This window comes from Nicotiana attenuata, chromosome 9 (assembly GCF_001879085.1).
Source record: "Nicotiana attenuata strain UT chromosome 9, NIATTr2, whole genome shotgun sequence".
NCBI lineage: Eukaryota > Viridiplantae > Streptophyta > Magnoliopsida > Solanales > Solanaceae > Nicotiana > Nicotiana attenuata.
This window is the reverse complement of record NC_031997.1, coordinates 7,259,263-7,275,779: the sequence shown is the minus strand read 5'-3', so window position 1 is coordinate 7,275,779 and position 16,517 is coordinate 7,259,263. Positions and strand designations below refer to the sequence as shown.

At 34.9% G+C, this 16,517-nt stretch overlaps 3 protein-coding genes across 3 annotated transcripts; 2 read left to right on the top strand and 1 right to left on the bottom strand.

Moving 5' to 3' along the window:
- Window positions 1,147-1,758, top strand: LOC109232505. The gene has a single exon (XM_019398274.1). It carries the CDS (start codon window positions 1,147-1,149, stop codon window positions 1,756-1,758), a length of 612 nt encoding a protein of 203 aa, XP_019253819.1.
- On the top strand, window positions 5,567-8,545 carry LOC109232026 (BI1-like protein). The gene is made up of 4 exons (XM_019397663.1): window positions 5,567-6,001; window positions 7,643-7,756; window positions 7,861-8,018; window positions 8,133-8,545. The coding sequence occupies exons 1-4, from the start codon at window positions 5,740-5,742 to the stop codon at window positions 8,337-8,339; spliced, it is 741 nt and encodes a 246-aa protein (XP_019253208.1). The 5' UTR covers window positions 5,567-5,739; the 3' UTR covers window positions 8,340-8,545.
- Window positions 10,112-11,977, bottom strand: LOC109232025 (BSD domain-containing protein 1-like). The gene has a single exon (XM_019397661.1). It carries the CDS (start codon window positions 11,672-11,674, stop codon window positions 10,352-10,354), a length of 1,323 nt encoding a protein of 440 aa, XP_019253206.1. The 5' UTR covers window positions 11,675-11,977; the 3' UTR covers window positions 10,112-10,351.

The following is a 16,517-nucleotide window of genomic DNA, read 5'->3' as shown; positions in this document are numbered from 1 at the left end:
TACAAGTCATAATACCTGAAGTGAAGCTACTCAGGGCTTCAAACCGCTAAACGACGTGCTAGAGCTCAAAACGACCGGTCGGGTCGTTACAGAATTGGCCTAGTTGAGGTAAATATCTTGCCAAACTTTGTGTAGGGGAACTACCCCGTAGGATTTGGGATCGATTGTGTCATTTGTGTTATGTGAAAGCCGTGTATGTAAGGTGACGAGGCACATTTTGTATGTGGTATATGACCGGTTTAGGCTACTTAGACTCTTTCCATACTTTAATTAAATTGCCGTGTCATGTTCTAAATTCTCGTAGTCAACCTATTCTTATTTGTGTTAGTCTATCCTTACATGTCTTAAATGACCTTGTTAACACTTGTTCACATCTTACTTGATATTTGGCTCTTATGCATTAGTTGAACTTGTTACCTCTTTCATTGTTACATGTTATCTCGTTCATTATCGATATATGTTATCTCTTTCATTGTTGATTATCATTACTTGAAGTCATTGTTACATGTTATCACTTTCATGGTTGTTTATCCTTATTTGAAGTCATCTGTATGTGTTATCTCTTTTATTGTGAGTTGTTCTTATTTAGTATCGTGGTCACATATTATCTTTCTCATTGTTGTGTTATTGGTGTTGAAGCTGTGAAAGCCGTTATCACATTGAGTTGAAGTGTTAATTGTTGAGACATCATTCTTGTTGAAAATTTACATTTATTGTTATCGTTGATATTCTTGTACACGTTGTGGTGGAGCCATGAGCTATTGTTTTGGAAACATATAATTGATTATTGACAAGTGTGATATATGGGCACTTGTGGTACGAGTTGTTATCGTGATGTGACATTGACACACATGCGGAGGTATAAGAATAAGGGTTAATGTGAATACAACGGCATAAGGTAAGACTTATGTGCGTGTTGCTTTTAAGAGAACAATGTGAAGCCACGCGGCGTCATTGATTTTCATCTACTTCCATTTCTACTGTTGGAGGTGGACCTTCCAAATCATCTTGAATTGGTGCATTAAGATCACGCTCATTCTCGATTATCATGTTGTGCAGTATAATACATGTAGTCATTATATATTTACTTATTGTTTTCCTTATCTTTTTTAAACATTGCAACTTACACAAGCAAAAGCTTTATTTATGCAAGATCCAAACTTCAAAAAAGGATTTAAATTTGATCATGTGTGGGCTCTAATGAAGGATTTTGAGAAGTTTAACAATGGCAATGTTGAAAGAAAAAAAACAAGAAAGCAAAACTATGCTTATATATCATCGGACTCTGAGGCTCGTGTTCCTGATTCACCCTGTGTATCATCTCCTAACTTATCATTTTCAGTAAATTTAAATGAGGATGTTGCAGGTGATTCCACGCCATCACAACGACCAAGTGGGGTGAAGAAAGCAAAAATGAAGAGAAAAATCAACGATGGTTTTATGAAGATAGTCGAATCACAAAATAATCGAATTGTTGAGGCGATGAATAGTGCAACTGAGAGACAAAAAGAAACAAATGACATTGAAAGAGAAAAAATAAGACTAAAAGAATTGAAATATGATTGTAAAATTATGTCCATGGATGTGGTGCTATTTTGGATCCAGTTCGTCGTGAATATTTGTGGCAAGAACAACAACATTATAATGTATAAAAGAAGTCAACAACCACAACAGTCACAACCACAACAATCATCTGTACCATTCACTCAGTACTATAATAATTTTGGTGTACCTGAAAACGACATGTCTCACTACTAAATTATTATGTTATTTAATGTAGTTTCAATTTTAATATATTTTAATTTAATGTATTTTTAATTTTAATGTATTTCTAATTTTAATGTATTTTCAATTTTAATGTATTTTTAATTTTAATGTATTTTAATTTTAGCAACATCAAATATTTTATATTTGCACCTTTCATTTTTTGATGGTTATATCTTTTTCATACAATTATAACTCATAATAAAATTAACTACCAATTTTACCAAAAAAAAAAAATAGATGCATGATAATTAATTTTTCAAAATTATACGTCAAAGTTAGATGAAAAATTAATTAGGTAAATATATTATATAAACATAATTAAGTATATATAATAAAAATAATAATATTTTAATATGGAATAATAAATGGGGAGGTGAATAGTGTGTATCCAAATTTGGGGAGACACTATTCACTCCCCATTTTGGGGACAAAATGGGAGAGGGTTGGAGTGAAATTTTCACATTTTTGTCCCAAAAAAATGAGGAAATCCCCATTTTGGAGACTAGATTGGAGTTGCTCTTATAGATTGATAGTGTCCAAGGGGTTGAGACTATTAAAATGTCAAGTTTAGAGGGGTACTAAGGACCACGTAAAGTTTAAGGGGAAACTAATAAATAAAAGTTATCAAGTTTAAGGAAGTCATGAACTACTGCCAGAAATTTAATATCAATTATTAGACTTGGGAAAACCACTGAAGTATTTTGCACCTAAAGGTATAACTTAGTTGTCAATGAGAGTGAAATGAAACTATGAAAATCCTAAGTTAAAATTCAAGAAGATGCTAGTCATCATATCAAACTCCTTCAATCCAAAGTGAACATGCTTGTCTCCAACTAAAAACAATAACACACGTTTTTTCGCGCAATAAATTCGGCGAATCAGCATGGAATGGATAAGTTGTCCATTGAACTGTGTCCAACGCTCTGGAAGTTTTGCAAACTGTCCAAAATAACTGCTATTAAACTTTTCTATCAATTTGATCGTTCTAAGTTTTTCCTTGAACTCATAGAATAAATTGATCCTGGACCTCATACTAATCTTGACCGGAAAACGTCCATCCTTTCTTAGAAAAGTCCTGAATTTGCATTTAGATGCGTCGATCGCCCTTACAAACATAGGAATTGACAGAGCATCCAAGTTACCATCAACGGCTGCATGTGTTTCACTTTCAACCCATCTTCACCATCTTCAGGTTGTTCATCATCATCATCATCATCATCATCATCATCATCATCTTCTTCTTCTTCTTCTTCTTCTTCTTCTTCTTCTTCTTCTTCAGCATTTTTATCAACCTCCTGAGCAACATCACCATTTTCATCCTCCTCTGCAACATCATCACCATTTTCATCATCCCCTCACCTAAAGCTTCATCATAACTGTTCTTTTCTTCTTCGATAATTGTTTTTTTTTGTTGGAAAAATGTTCTTCCATTTGAGTTTATGCTTAATTTATGTCCAAGTCTACTTCCTACTCCTCATCAACACCCTCTAATGCTAAGCTCCTTGAAACAGATTTTTACTAAGAGGTACGTCCTCGTCAACAAATCTAGACCTGATCTTGTTCTTTTTTTTTACCGCTAGACTTTGATGACTCTTTATTCTTTTTCCTCCTATCACGCTTAGAAATTTCAGTATTTCCTTTACTAGGTGAAGCTTTAGAAGTATCTACATTTCGTTTCCAATAGTAGTTTTTGAAAGCTCAGCATTTACTTTACTTGGCGATGCTTCTAGTGTTTTAGCATTTCCTTTCCTGTTTGGAGGCTTTGAAGGTTGTGCAATTGCCTTCTTTGCCGAAGGAATATGCTTCGTAGTCATTAATTTCTTCCTCATGTTACCTACATGCAAATATGTAATGTCATATTTAATAACTTAAACTTATGATCAGAATAAGAAAAATAATCCCCAATTCCAGCCGAATCGATCATCAGAAGAAGAATTAGGCCAAAAATTAGGATACATTCTGGGAAAATCAAACTTCCATCGAAGAGAAGCAAATGAAAGGCTTTCATAAAAATTCTCGTAGAATCGAGAATGAAGTTTTCATTCTGTACATGCCAGATCATGAATTAGTAACTGCTTCCAATTTTCAAAAAAAAATCCCAATTGTGTCGAACTTTCCATTTTTGGAATAGTTACGGAATCTCCATGAATAGGATCAAACCTTATTCCATGGTATTTACATGAGGTTCCTCTTTAAGAAAGTCAGGGCTTAGTTGATCCATGATTTATGTTTCATCTTTCCTTTCCTTTTCGTTTGTTTCGAGAAATCTATCGATCAATTCCGGTAACAGGGTAATCATGAAACCTTGGCCGATGTATCTGGCGGCTCGTATTGTTTGTTAACCATAATTTATGAATTCAGTTATCATAGGGAGCATATTTAGAAAGCAAACATCTATGAATAGTTGGCACTAGATAGTAGAGTAGTAGTAGAGGGACTATTGAAATGTACATAGCAGTTTTGTTTTCTTGTCTTGAGTCTAGCTCTATAGTCCACAGGAGCTAGACTTTTGATATTTAACCAAAAAAAACATCTATGACTAGAAGATAATTGACCACAGGTTTATCAATAAACATTACGTCGCCAGTCCGATGAAATTCTAAAATACAGATCATAGAAGTAGTCCAAGAAGCAAATATAACCACCCACACCATATAAGATATGGTTATACACAACCCAATTGATCTTGAAAATGCACATTGCATATTTTATCTCAATTGTATTTTTTAGATACAATCAATATTTGTTTTGATTATGTAATTTTTTTTCCGGCCAAATCTACAAAAGTTTGTTGAACATCTACTTCTTTTAGCCAAATAAAAAGATGGTTTAGCCAAAGTAATGAAGGTCAAATAGATATTCTACAAAAAGAAAAAGGAATTGTTTTTTTTCCATGCAATGACTATTTATTTATAATATGCATTATTCTTTTTCGTGTTAAATTTGTAAGATATTTTATTGGAATTTTATTATTTTTAGCCAAAATATTTCTTTTGTTGCTAAAATATTGAGTTCCAACAACGTACTTTTTTTAAATTTTTTTTTTTTAGATGCAATTAGTATATGTTCTAACTGTGTATTCCTTCTTTTCCTAACCAAATATGTAATACTAACTTGATTAGAATATCATTTTTTTTAGCCAAATAAAAATTATGGTCAAAATAATTTTGTTCCAAATTATTATTTTTCTTAAAAAACATATTCGGCATAAAAAAATAATTTAAATCATTAGTGGACTTAAAAAGGTAAAAATTATATATTTTATGGTAAAAGAATACCACATGGGCAAAAAAATCTATGTGGCAATGGTCAAGACTATTAAAATGTCAAGTTTAGAGGGATACTAAGGACCACGTGAAGTTTAATATCAATTATTAAACTTGGGAAAACCACTGAAGTATTTAGCACCTAAGGATACAACTTACTTGTCAATGAGAGTGAAATGAAACTATGAAAATCCTAAGTTTAAATTTCAGAAGATGAAAAAAAAAAGAATGTTAGGTGGGCAGTATTACACTATTACTCGATATCTATATTAGAAGAAAGGTACAAATATTTGGTGAAACAATTTATGTCCCATCATAATTATTAAAACAAGAAAAAGAATTTAAACACTTTGTGCGAGCAAATTGATTTGATTTTATGTTTCATTATAAATATGATTTTAATTATATAATCTTTTTCCATAGAAAATAAGTAGAAATAAGATAAAACATCTGAAAATTAAGATAAAATATTTTTAAAGATAATTTCTTCTATTCAAATTATAAAATTGGTAGAAGGCAAAATATTCGGATATTTTTAGTGGAGAGAGAACTTCAAGTAACATCACAGAAACTTCTAGTTTACAATCATTTTCTCAATTGCAAATATCTAAAAATTGACGAATAATACACTCTTTCTCTGTTCCACAACTACCTTTATTTTTTTTTTGTAGAGAGAGGAATAGAGAGAGAGAACTAGATAGCGAAGATGTACGGATTCACGAGCTTGAGCACAGAAAGTGATGTGGGAATCAAAGGTGATATAGAGGAAGGAACCCTATATCCAGGGCTTGGATATGGCGAAAATCAGTTGCGTTGGGGTTTTATTCGTAAAGTCTACGGTATTCTCGCCGCTCAGATTCTCCTCACCACCGTCGTCTCCGCCGTTACTGTTCTTTACGCGCCTATTAACGATCTCCTCCGTGGCAATTCTGGCCTTCTTCTAGTCCTCATTTTCCTTCCTTTCGTCCGTAAGTAACCCTAGATCTGTTCATTTTTCGGTTAAATTTATCTCTTTTATTCATGGTTTGTGTCTATTAGGTGCGATCGGCGATTCTTTTTCTGAATCGTTGGCCTTTTAAAATACTCTCGAGGCTATAATGATCTAACATTTGGTGATTGCTTGTGTACTTTTATTGTGGATCATTCATCGCTGTAGTACTTTGATTAGAGCGTATTTTACGATCTATAAGTCTAGGTAAATTCTGTCTCCTTTTTTTATGCTATGACTATAGCGAATTTTGTGATCCATCGTTTCACCATAAATTATGTCTTTGATTTATGCTTTGATTGGGAAAATTGTGCCATCTATTAGGTTATTTTGTTCAAGCTCATGTTCTATGCGTCCATGTTGTATAATAGTGTAGGTATTTTACCTTATCAGGTTAAACTGGCCTAAAATCAGGTGCACCTTAACGGATTTTGTGGCCTAAAGCCAAAACATATCAAAAGGCCCTAAAATTCCTTTTGTAAAATCCATATAATAATGAGATACAAAGCAAACTCCTAGGACTTTGGCCTAGTGGTAAGTGTACAATGCCTGATGTGTGAATTAGGTGCATGTCACAGTTCGGAACTTTGTCGTAAATGAAAATATGGCATTAAATGAGAGAGAAATTTATCGTTATTTATCACTCAACCACATACCTTTAATTAAACCTTTTAAAATATTTTATTAATAACATTTACATAAGATATATCTAACATAGTACTTAAAATTTGGGCCCTTAATATTTTGGAGGCCTAAGGCAATGGCTTCATTTGCCTTACCTTAGGCCGCCCCTGCCTAAAATAACATCTAACTCTTTGTAGCAAGATCAATATAGTAACCTAAAAAATAAAGTAGTAACTTGTTAGTTATAACCATTTAAATTACACCAATAGCATAGATTTTTACAAATCAATATATATGTCACTTTTGATATTTTAAATCCCTCCGATTTCTGAATTGTGGCTTTAAAGAATTCTCTTCACGGCTATGGGTTGTCCTGTCAAATGCAACATATCGGTGATTGTTTGTGTACATTATTTTGATCAAAAAGTTCATCTCATTTCTTTATGCTTATATAAAGAGTTGCGATCCTACCAGGTTCTTATTTGTATGTGTATAATTGGCATATAACTGTTGATATCTGTTTTCCAAATTGGTACCCTTAGTCACTTAGATTATTCTTCTTCCTTATGGTGGTGTCCAGTCAATGATACAACCTGAAGGTTTGAGATTTCTTCCTTTTCCTTTGTTTTGTGATTGCTGGCCAGTGTGAATTCCAATTTTGCAAGTAATTCCATTGCTGTTTTTATCTGCTCCAGTGTATCTGTTTGAACAGATAGTGCATCCATTTGTTTCTCCTTTCAGAACTGTCTTCGACTATATGTTGTTGCTAAATAGAGCTTAATTAGCTGAGAAAAGGGAGGAAACTTGAGGTTACAGTGGTTAGTTTGGTGTTAATAGTGTAGACAACCCTGTTTGGTTTCTTCGCATTTTGTACTTGATGTGCGATCTGATGCTTCTGGATCTCACTCATAACAAATTTTCCAAAAGTTTATCAACCTGTCTGCACTTCCCTTCCCCTTTCTAGAGGCTAGACCAGTGATAGTTTGTATCTGTGCAGTGCTGTGGCCCTTGCATGTATATCAGCAAAAGCATCCGTTGAATTTTGTTTTCCTTGGCCTCTTCACTGCCTCTTTGAGTCTCACGGTTGGTGTAAGCTGCGCTAATACTGATGGTGAGTAGTTTCTCTACTTTATGAAGCTTTCCTTTTTGGCATTTGTTTGGCCTTCTTCATACACATCTTGGATGATTTGCTCATACTCTGCTCTGAAATTACAGGAAAAATTGTCCTTGAAGCTTTGATCTTGACATCAGCTGTAGTTTCAGCTCTGACTGGATACACATTCTGGGCTTCTAGGAAGGGCAAGGACTTCAGCTATCTGGGTCCAATACTGTTTACTAGCCTCTTTGTACTTATCCTGACTGGATTCATGCAGGTTGGTTTAACCTTTCCTTCTGCTCCTTAGCCTGGAAACCAATATGAGAAAATAGTAGTACTTTTTATATGACCTATTTGCAGCTGTGACTTATGATACTTTGCCCATGTGCAGATGTTCTTCCCTCTAGGATCCGCAACTAATGCTCTTATCGGTGCAGTCAGTGCTATAATTTTCTGTGGATACATTGTATATGACACAGACAACCTGATTAAGAGGTTCACATATGATGAGTACATTTGGGCATCCGTCACTCTATACCTGGATATTCTGAACCTGTTCTTAACCATTCTGCGGATTCTGAGGCAGGGAGACAACTAGGTGCAGGGAGTTGTCACCTGATGCGCATTTGTTTTTAACAATTTTAAGAATTTTTTGCTTTGTTTTGTTTAAGAATTATGCAGATAGATCGTGCGTCTCTCTACTCGTATATTACTTGTAAGTAGTGTTAAAGTTTCCAATGTTTTGATGGTGTCAAGTACAATTTCCCGAAGTTCAAAATAAAGTATCACTGATGTTGCACAATTTCTGGTCGGCCTTGCAGAGCTCAAACATTTCAGTATATTTTTGAACTGAGTATGCGGAAGGTTTCTACGCCTACTATAAACTAGATATGGAGGTGCTGAATACCCAAATTTTCAGCTTGGTAGGATGTAGTCATCCTTATAAATCCTCCTCGCATTGTACTCCCTTTAAACGTGTGAGCATACAAGTGTCAGGTTACTTGAGGATCACCGTCTCTTGTTACACAATTACTGATCAGCTCTTAAGTTGATGCTCATGTAATCTAGTTAATGCTTCATTTTTAGGGGGTTGCGGGTAACCATACTGGCTGGCAATAAAACCTAGACAATAGCACAATGCTTTTTTAGAGGTAGATACCACTTGTCAGTTGTCATGAACAGTTAATGATAATTTCTTACCCCCAAAATGTGCGACGTTATATGAAACAACTTGTATGTGGCTAGATTGCAACATCTTGTATGTGGCTATATTGCAGGAACTCTTTAGCAATTCAGCCTAGAAGGGAATATGATAAAACATCACAAGCGAAATAAATAGAATTGCCATTGCATCTAGAGCACGGTACTTCCAAATCAACTATGGCATCTTATTAGAAGAAAAAAGGTTATTACTATAACACTAGATTTCAATTTTCTTTTAAGCCAAAGGGGAAGATAACTACTGTGAGAAGGTCAATGACTCAATGCTAAGTTGCTAACCGATCTGTTTTAGCTTACTGATATATTTTAGCTTACGATAACTACGGAACTAAGCCTCTAATCGAGGAAAAGCTCAACCGTGGAGTAATTCCACCAATTTTTTTGCATCACAGAACACCGTAATGACAAGGCATCATTTCGCGTAAAAGTAAAAAAGGAAAAGGCAGAAGTACAACTCAAGAAAATTGTATATGTAGGGACTTATAGCCTGTTTAGCCAAGCTTCTAAAATCTGTTTATTATGAAAAGCACTTTTCTCAAAAGTTCTTTTCAAAAAAGTACTTTTGATGAGATGTAGTTTGTGTTTGGCTAATTAATTTGAAAAGCATTTTTGAGCAACAATTAAGTGTTTGGCCAAGCTTTTAAGAAGTGCTTCTAAGTGTATTTTTCTTAAAAGTGCTTGTGGAGAGAAGCTACTTTCTTCTGTTTCTACTCAAACGCACTTTTTTCCATCAAAAAGCTTGGCCAAACACCTTAATTTTGGCAAAAAAACACTTTTGGCCAAAAAAAACTTGGCCATTCACATAATTGACCTTAACAGCCACTATAAAGGAATTGCTCTAGGGCCGTAAAACAAGGATCCCGATACTAATGCAAATCCAAGGGAAGGTACAGATCCAAAATAAAATGTCATAACTGCAGGCGTATGCTGTTATGAGCACTAAGCTTATTAAATCCCAAACGTCTTAACTGTATATTTCTCTAGTTGCATCAATGATAGGTAGACTTTGAGATTCAAAAGCGTCACGAAACTTGCACTTCGCACCCATCAAATAAAAAAGGCACTTGCAAGTTCACATCAGATATCACATTCAGCAAATGCCATTTCAAGAGAGAAAAAAATAAAAAAGGAAAAGTGTTTTTCCAAAGATTGAGGTTTCAGATGCAGATCCAAGCACAATATAAATTTTCTGTTAACAGAGAGAATAGACCAAAGTAGCAGTTGGCAGATACAGTTCCTTAAATTTAAAAAAAATGAAAAATGATATATACATTATTCTTATAAAGCCATAAAAAACCACCACTGCTATATTCTGCAATGGACACTTGGAAAGTAAACCATAATACTAGCCGAGAGCAAATAAACAACTTCACAAGACAAGGAGCATTATCATGATTTAGCAGTTTCATCATCATCCTCAATATCCCATGACAGCTCTTCCTCCTCCTCAGCAGCAGTCAGTCGCTTCCTCAAATCAGATTTACTTGGGCTCATTCTCTGGGGCACCTTTATCTCATCACCACTTCCAATATCTTCGATCTCATCCCACCCAACATCATCTCCCTCGTGCGAAGATAATTGGCTAGAAATAACTGAAAAATCACTGTTATCATTCTTACCTTCTGAACTACCCCGATCAGCCCTCGATTCAGCATCATCTACTCTTCCTACTAAACTTCCTTTCTCATCCCCGTCATCACTTTTCGTCTCTAGACCTTTTTCTTTCTCATCTTCTCCGCTTACGTATCTACTTGCCTCGTCCTCAACCTCTAAACAATCCATTTTCTTCTGAATCTCTTCTTTCAAAACATCTTCACTAGCAACACGGCTGCTCCCTTCCGTATCCTCATTATCTTCATCCTCAACATCCCAACTCAGTTCCTCTTCTTCCTCACCGGAGATCGCTCTCTTCACAAGCCTCGCCCGTGCTTCTTCTGCTTTCCTTATTCTATAAACCTTGTAAAAGTATCGGCTCCAGAACATCTCCCGGTCAATCCCATGCAGAACAACCTCACTATAAATCTCATCAATTACACCATTTTCCTTAATCAAATCCTCAATTTCCCCGCTCTTCTTCTCCAATACAAATCCCAATTTCCACTCGTTATAATCACTCGAATCCTCTGGCTCTTCACAATACGTTTTCGCATCACACTGAACTGCTCGAATCATTGCATCAATTCTATTATAAGGTTTTGCATCCAAGTTCAAATTTTGCTCGAAACTACTAGTTCTCCCTAAACTCCTACTAGTACTATTTTCAGATAATTCGCTATCAGAATCATTAACAAGGATCGAGTCCTTACCGTGAGCAATAATCTCTGTTACAGTGGAGCCGATATTGTCGATCGCTTGACCAACCGATTCGAGCGATTCCTGTGCAACTGCGGCGCCAGATTCAAGCCGAGCCGGCAAGTCCTTAACGGCACGGCTAGCAACTTCACGGATGGTAGCGGTTTCCTTTTTCAAACCAGAGCTGAACTCTTCGAGCTCGCGGCGGTAATTTTGCATCACGGATTCGGATTTTGATGCTATGGTTTTGAACAAGCTCGAACCGAAAGTCCATGTGTCTGATATGGCTGGAATATTAGGGTTAGGGTTAGGGTTTGGGGATTCGGGTTGAGATTGAGAATTTGATGGAGAAGTAGGGGCGTTTTCGGAATCGGAAAGTTCTTCTGGATCATCGGCGAATACAGATTTGAAGAAATCCATGAGAAAAAGGAGAAACTTTTAAAATTTAAGTGTGATTTGATATTTATATTGCTGTAGCAGAGGCGCGTGTTGGACAAGCGCTATAGGCCTATACTTTCGCCCGAAAATCCTCAACGGCGGCGGAGACGTACAGAAGATATGAAAGGGATTTGTTAAGTAGGCACAAGGTACAACATGCTTGTCCAACTAACTTATTGAATTCCGTAACGAAAACAATAATAAATAAAAAAAAGAAGGAGAAGAAAATGCTCCACCGACAAGTTTTTATTTTTCACTTTTCTTTTTTTATTGTGGTTGGATGAGAGATCTTTCTATTTTTGTCCCGAAATCTCAAAGTATTTAGTTGATTGTTTATTTAGTTTCTTTACCAAATACGTAGACGGCCAAAATTCAAGAAGTTTAACGGCATGTCCTCTTTTAAACCGCTTTTTTCAATTTTGTACTTTTTGAAAAAAGTTTTCACAAATATAGACCCACACACAACAGAGGTGGCTCGAGGGGAGGCTATAAAGCCTTTGTTTTAGGCCTCCTAAATTTTGGAGCCCCAAAAATATTTTTAATTATAAAATTTTAATTTTATGTTCGCTTAGATGATAATGAAGTTTATAGAAAAAAAATACTTACTCCTTATAAAATTAGAAAGAAAAATTGTCTATTTTTTAGCAATAAAAATATTTTAAAATTAAACTACTCAAATCTTCATATTGATAAATAAAATTTTTTACAATAAGATTCAAGTTAACGCATTATTTATACGTTGTTAAAATTTTATCAACTTGAATTTTCTTACCAATGTAAATATTAATACTTCGTATTATGTTTTGTAAGATAATACAAAAATCAATGTTAATATTACAGATAAAAAGAAACCAATGTTAATATTACTATTATGTATTTGTAAAACAACTCCACTATAGACAAAAAGAAAGGAAAAAATGTCACTTATTAAAATTTAGCTTTAAGCCATAAATTTTAGAGACGTCCTTAACACACGATCGTTCTCCACGTATTCTTCCTCCTCCTTATCCTTCACACATAAATCCTCAACTCAACTGTAATTGAACCAGCGACACCTCATACTTCTAAGAAAATGAGTGATTCAAAGAAATCATAGAGTATTGGCTGCTCGCAATCCCCTGAATAGATGTTGAAGAAACAGTGGATGAGTTGTGGTTAGAGGTGAAATGCCACTCGAACCCAGAGCTAAATGTTCGAATATTTTTTAATTTTTTGACTTAATTTCAGAAAAAATAAAAGAATAAATACATGTTCTTACGCAGTTTATAAATATATATAGAGAGTTTATCATCAAATTATGTATAATGGCTGAGTATGGCAGTTTATAAATATATGGAGAGTTTTCATCAAATATTGTATAATGGTTCTGAATACGGTTATTTTCATGTGCATCCAGAAACTCTTCCGGACATAGCATCTCGTGGTTCTGAAAAGTATACTAAAGCTCTTGATAGTATCATGTCGGAAAAACTCGATAAAATGATCTCATAACTTCCGAAAAAGGGGTTTTCTTCTATCTTTTGACTAGAAAGGCAGCACATATAAGGGATATGATTAGGGGTGTTCAAACCGAACCGGAAAACCGCACCAAACCGAAAAACCAAACCAAACCGATTAAAAAACCCGACTAGGTTTGGTATTGAGTAAAAAAACCCGAACCAAACCGACATATAAATATATAAATTTTATTTATATTTTTAAGACTTTGTAGTGATTTTTCTTTAGAAAATGTAGAAATATTTGGGATCCTCTCATGTATTAACCTTGAAAGCGTAAATTAACAAAAAATTATTGTTGGACGACTAAGAAAATAACTATCATGTGTTACTAAAAAATTTCTCCCATTAGAATATTTTAATAGATCATATGTTTGTAAATTTTTTCCATATTTACTAAACATATATTCACTTATCAAAGCTTTATCTATAATTTTAATAACGTAAGATTGAAATAATATTCATGTAACAAAAAAACCCGAAAACCCGAAAAACCCGACAAAACCGAACCAATCCAAACCGATATAATTGGTTTGGTTTGGTTTTGATAGAAACCGAATCAACCCGGTTCATGTACACCCCTATATATGATTGTAAATAAAAAACACAGGACTTTGTGGAAGTTTTATTATAATGTATCATCATACTACTAAATACTTCTATTTGACGAAATTAGCGGCAACTAAAGCTCATGTACTTGTAGCAGATCATTCTACCACTGAGCAACGATAGTTTGGAAAATGTTCTGAAAAACTTGATGGAAGATTACACTACCAAAGTAGAATCTAGGAGAAGGAAATCATATTTGCTACATATAAAAGCCGTCGACTCTAATAATTATATGATACACTTTTTAATTTTTTAAAAATTTAAAAAAGTAAAAGTAGGAGATAAGGTGATATTGAACATGATTTTTAAACCAACAATCTAAAGTTGTAGTAGTAATTTGACAACTTATAAAAAATTTATGACCAAACTAATTTAGACCGTACGGATTGTGTCAAGCCAATTAACTGGGAACTTTAGACCACTTGATCTAAAGTTGTTCGAAAATTTTCCTTTTTTTTTTTTCTTTTGAAGAGCAGGATATCTTGGAAAAACTTTCAAAACAGGGATAAAATATAAACATGGCCTCGAAAAGGGTCATTTGATAAAATGAGCCACTATTTAATTTAGACATCTTATTTGAGGTCCGGCTTATTATTAATTTCACTAACTTCTAGTTAGAAAATGAAGACGTGGAGTTAAACTCACGCAAGATGACAAACAAATAAATCAAAAGCACGTCAGGAAAAAACGAAAGACAAATGGACAAGAAGAAGAAAAATGGGGCTCATGAAGTTTGAATCTGAAAAAGAAGAAAGCGGGTGGCGGCGAAAAGAAGAAAAAGGGAAAAGGAGGAGGAAGAGGAATGGATGGGCGTAAAAGGGGAGTACAGATTAAGAGGTTTGCAAGTCTAAAGAGAATTCGCTAGAACAATGGACAAGAATATTTTGCTCAATTTTTCTCTTATTATTAAAAAACGGAATAAAATAAAATTCCATCAGTGAGTATGTAAGATAACCTTAATTCTCTATATGAGGATGGGAAGAGGAAGAATGGATGTGGATTTCATAAATTGCTTTAAAATGAGTTTGAATATAGAAAAAGAAGGAATGTTAATAGAATTCAAAATCTGAGCTAAGATGAAGCTCCTGCAAGAGCTTCAATGGTGGATCTGGAATGTTCGAGAGAGAAGAGAAAATATCTAGGAGAGCAGAAGAAATATAGATGTAAAAATGACTCCCATTTATTTTCACTATTACAACATGTATATATATGTGTACACGTGGGAAAAGAAGGAAAAGAAGAAAGATACAACTGTTACTAGCTATACAATTAACATAGCTCTAATGTAACTATCTAACTAACTAATATGAGTGTCTAACAATAACCAGAAATTAACTAAACATATCTCAATACCCCCCTCAAGTTGGATGGGAGGATCTCACAGCCAACTTGCCAAGTACTGCATGATGTTTGACCCCAGTGAGCGCCTTGGTAAGTATATCAGCTAATTGGTCAGTGGTGGCCACATGGTGGAGAGAAATCAAGCCTTCCTGAAGTTTGTTCCGTATAAAGTGACAATCAACTTCGATATGTTTAGTCCTTTCATGAAAAACTGGATTGTGAGCGATGTGGATGGCAGATTGACTGTCACAAAAGACAACAATAGGACTGGACGTGAAACAGTGAACTCTTCAAATAATCTATTCAACCATACCAATTCTCCTACCACCTTCCTGAGGGACCTGTACTCTGCTTCAGCTGAGGATAGGGAAATGGTTTCTTGCTTCTTTGATTTCCAACTAATTGGGCTGTCTCCAACCAAAACAATGTACCCAGTGACAGACTTTCTAGAGTCAGGGCATGATGCCCAGTCAGAGTCACAATATGCACTGATGGAACAATCAGTGTTGTTGGAGAAGAATATACCAAGTGTGGGATCACTTTTGAGATACCTGAGGAGATGAAATGCTGCTGTCAAATGTGTATCTCTAGGTGCTTGCATGAACTGGCTGAGAAGTTGTACACTGTAGGCTATGTCAAGTCGTGTGTTGGTGAGAAAATTCAGTTTTCCCACTAACTTTCTGTAATATGTAGAATCTGGAAGAGGAGTGCCTTCATCAGCTTTCAACTTCACAGAAGGGTCAAGAGGAGAGGACAAATTGTTGTACCCAAAACAATCATATTCCTTTAGTAAATCTAGGGTGAACTTCCTTTGAGACATGATGACACCATCTTATTTTGTAGAGAACCTCTAGGCCCAAAAAGTAATAGAGTTTCCCAAGATCCTTGATTCTGAATTGCTTATCAAGGAATGATTTTAAATTGGCTATCTCAACTGAATCATTCCCAGTGATGATAACATCATCAACATAGACAGCTACAAATATAATGTAAGAAGAAGTCTTCTTGGAAAAGAGTGAATAATCATTCTCAGAGTGTCTATACCCCATTGAGGATAGGGCCTCAGTCAGCTTAGCATACCATTGCCTGCCGGATTGCTTTAGTCCATACAGTGATTTGTTAAGTTTGCAAACTACCTTTTGTGGACCAGTCTGGTCAATTAAGAGGCCTGGTGGTACTTCCATGTACACTTCTTCATATAAGTCACCATGAAGAAATGCATTATTCACATCAAGCTGGAATATGTCCCAGCCTTTTTTCACAGCAACAGTGACCAAAACTCTAACTGTTGTCATTTTGACAACAGGGGAGAAGGTCTTTGTATAATCAATCCCTGCTTGTTGGGTATAGCCCTTCACCACTAGTCTAGCCTTAAACCT

Bases quoted from the DNA above. Each gene is read 5' to 3' on its own strand.
- LOC109232505 (XM_019398274.1), top strand. From the start codon at position 1,147: ATGCAAGATCCAAACTTCAAAAAAGGATTTAAATTTGATCATGTGTGG.
- LOC109232026 (XM_019397663.1), top strand. From the start codon at position 5,740: ATGTACGGATTCACGAGCTTGAGCACAGAAAGTGATGTGGGAATCAAA. The intron at 6,002-7,642 runs GTAAGTAACCCT...GTATCTGTGCAG, and splicing joins CATTTTCCTTCCTTTCGTCC to TGCTGTGGCCCTTGCATGTA. The intron at 8,019-8,132 runs GTTGGTTTAACC...GCCCATGTGCAG, and splicing joins TCCTGACTGGATTCATGCAG to ATGTTCTTCCCTCTAGGATC.
- LOC109232025 (XM_019397661.1), bottom strand. From the start codon at position 11,674: ATGGATTTCTTCAAATCTGTATTCGCCGATGATCCAGAAGAACTTTCC.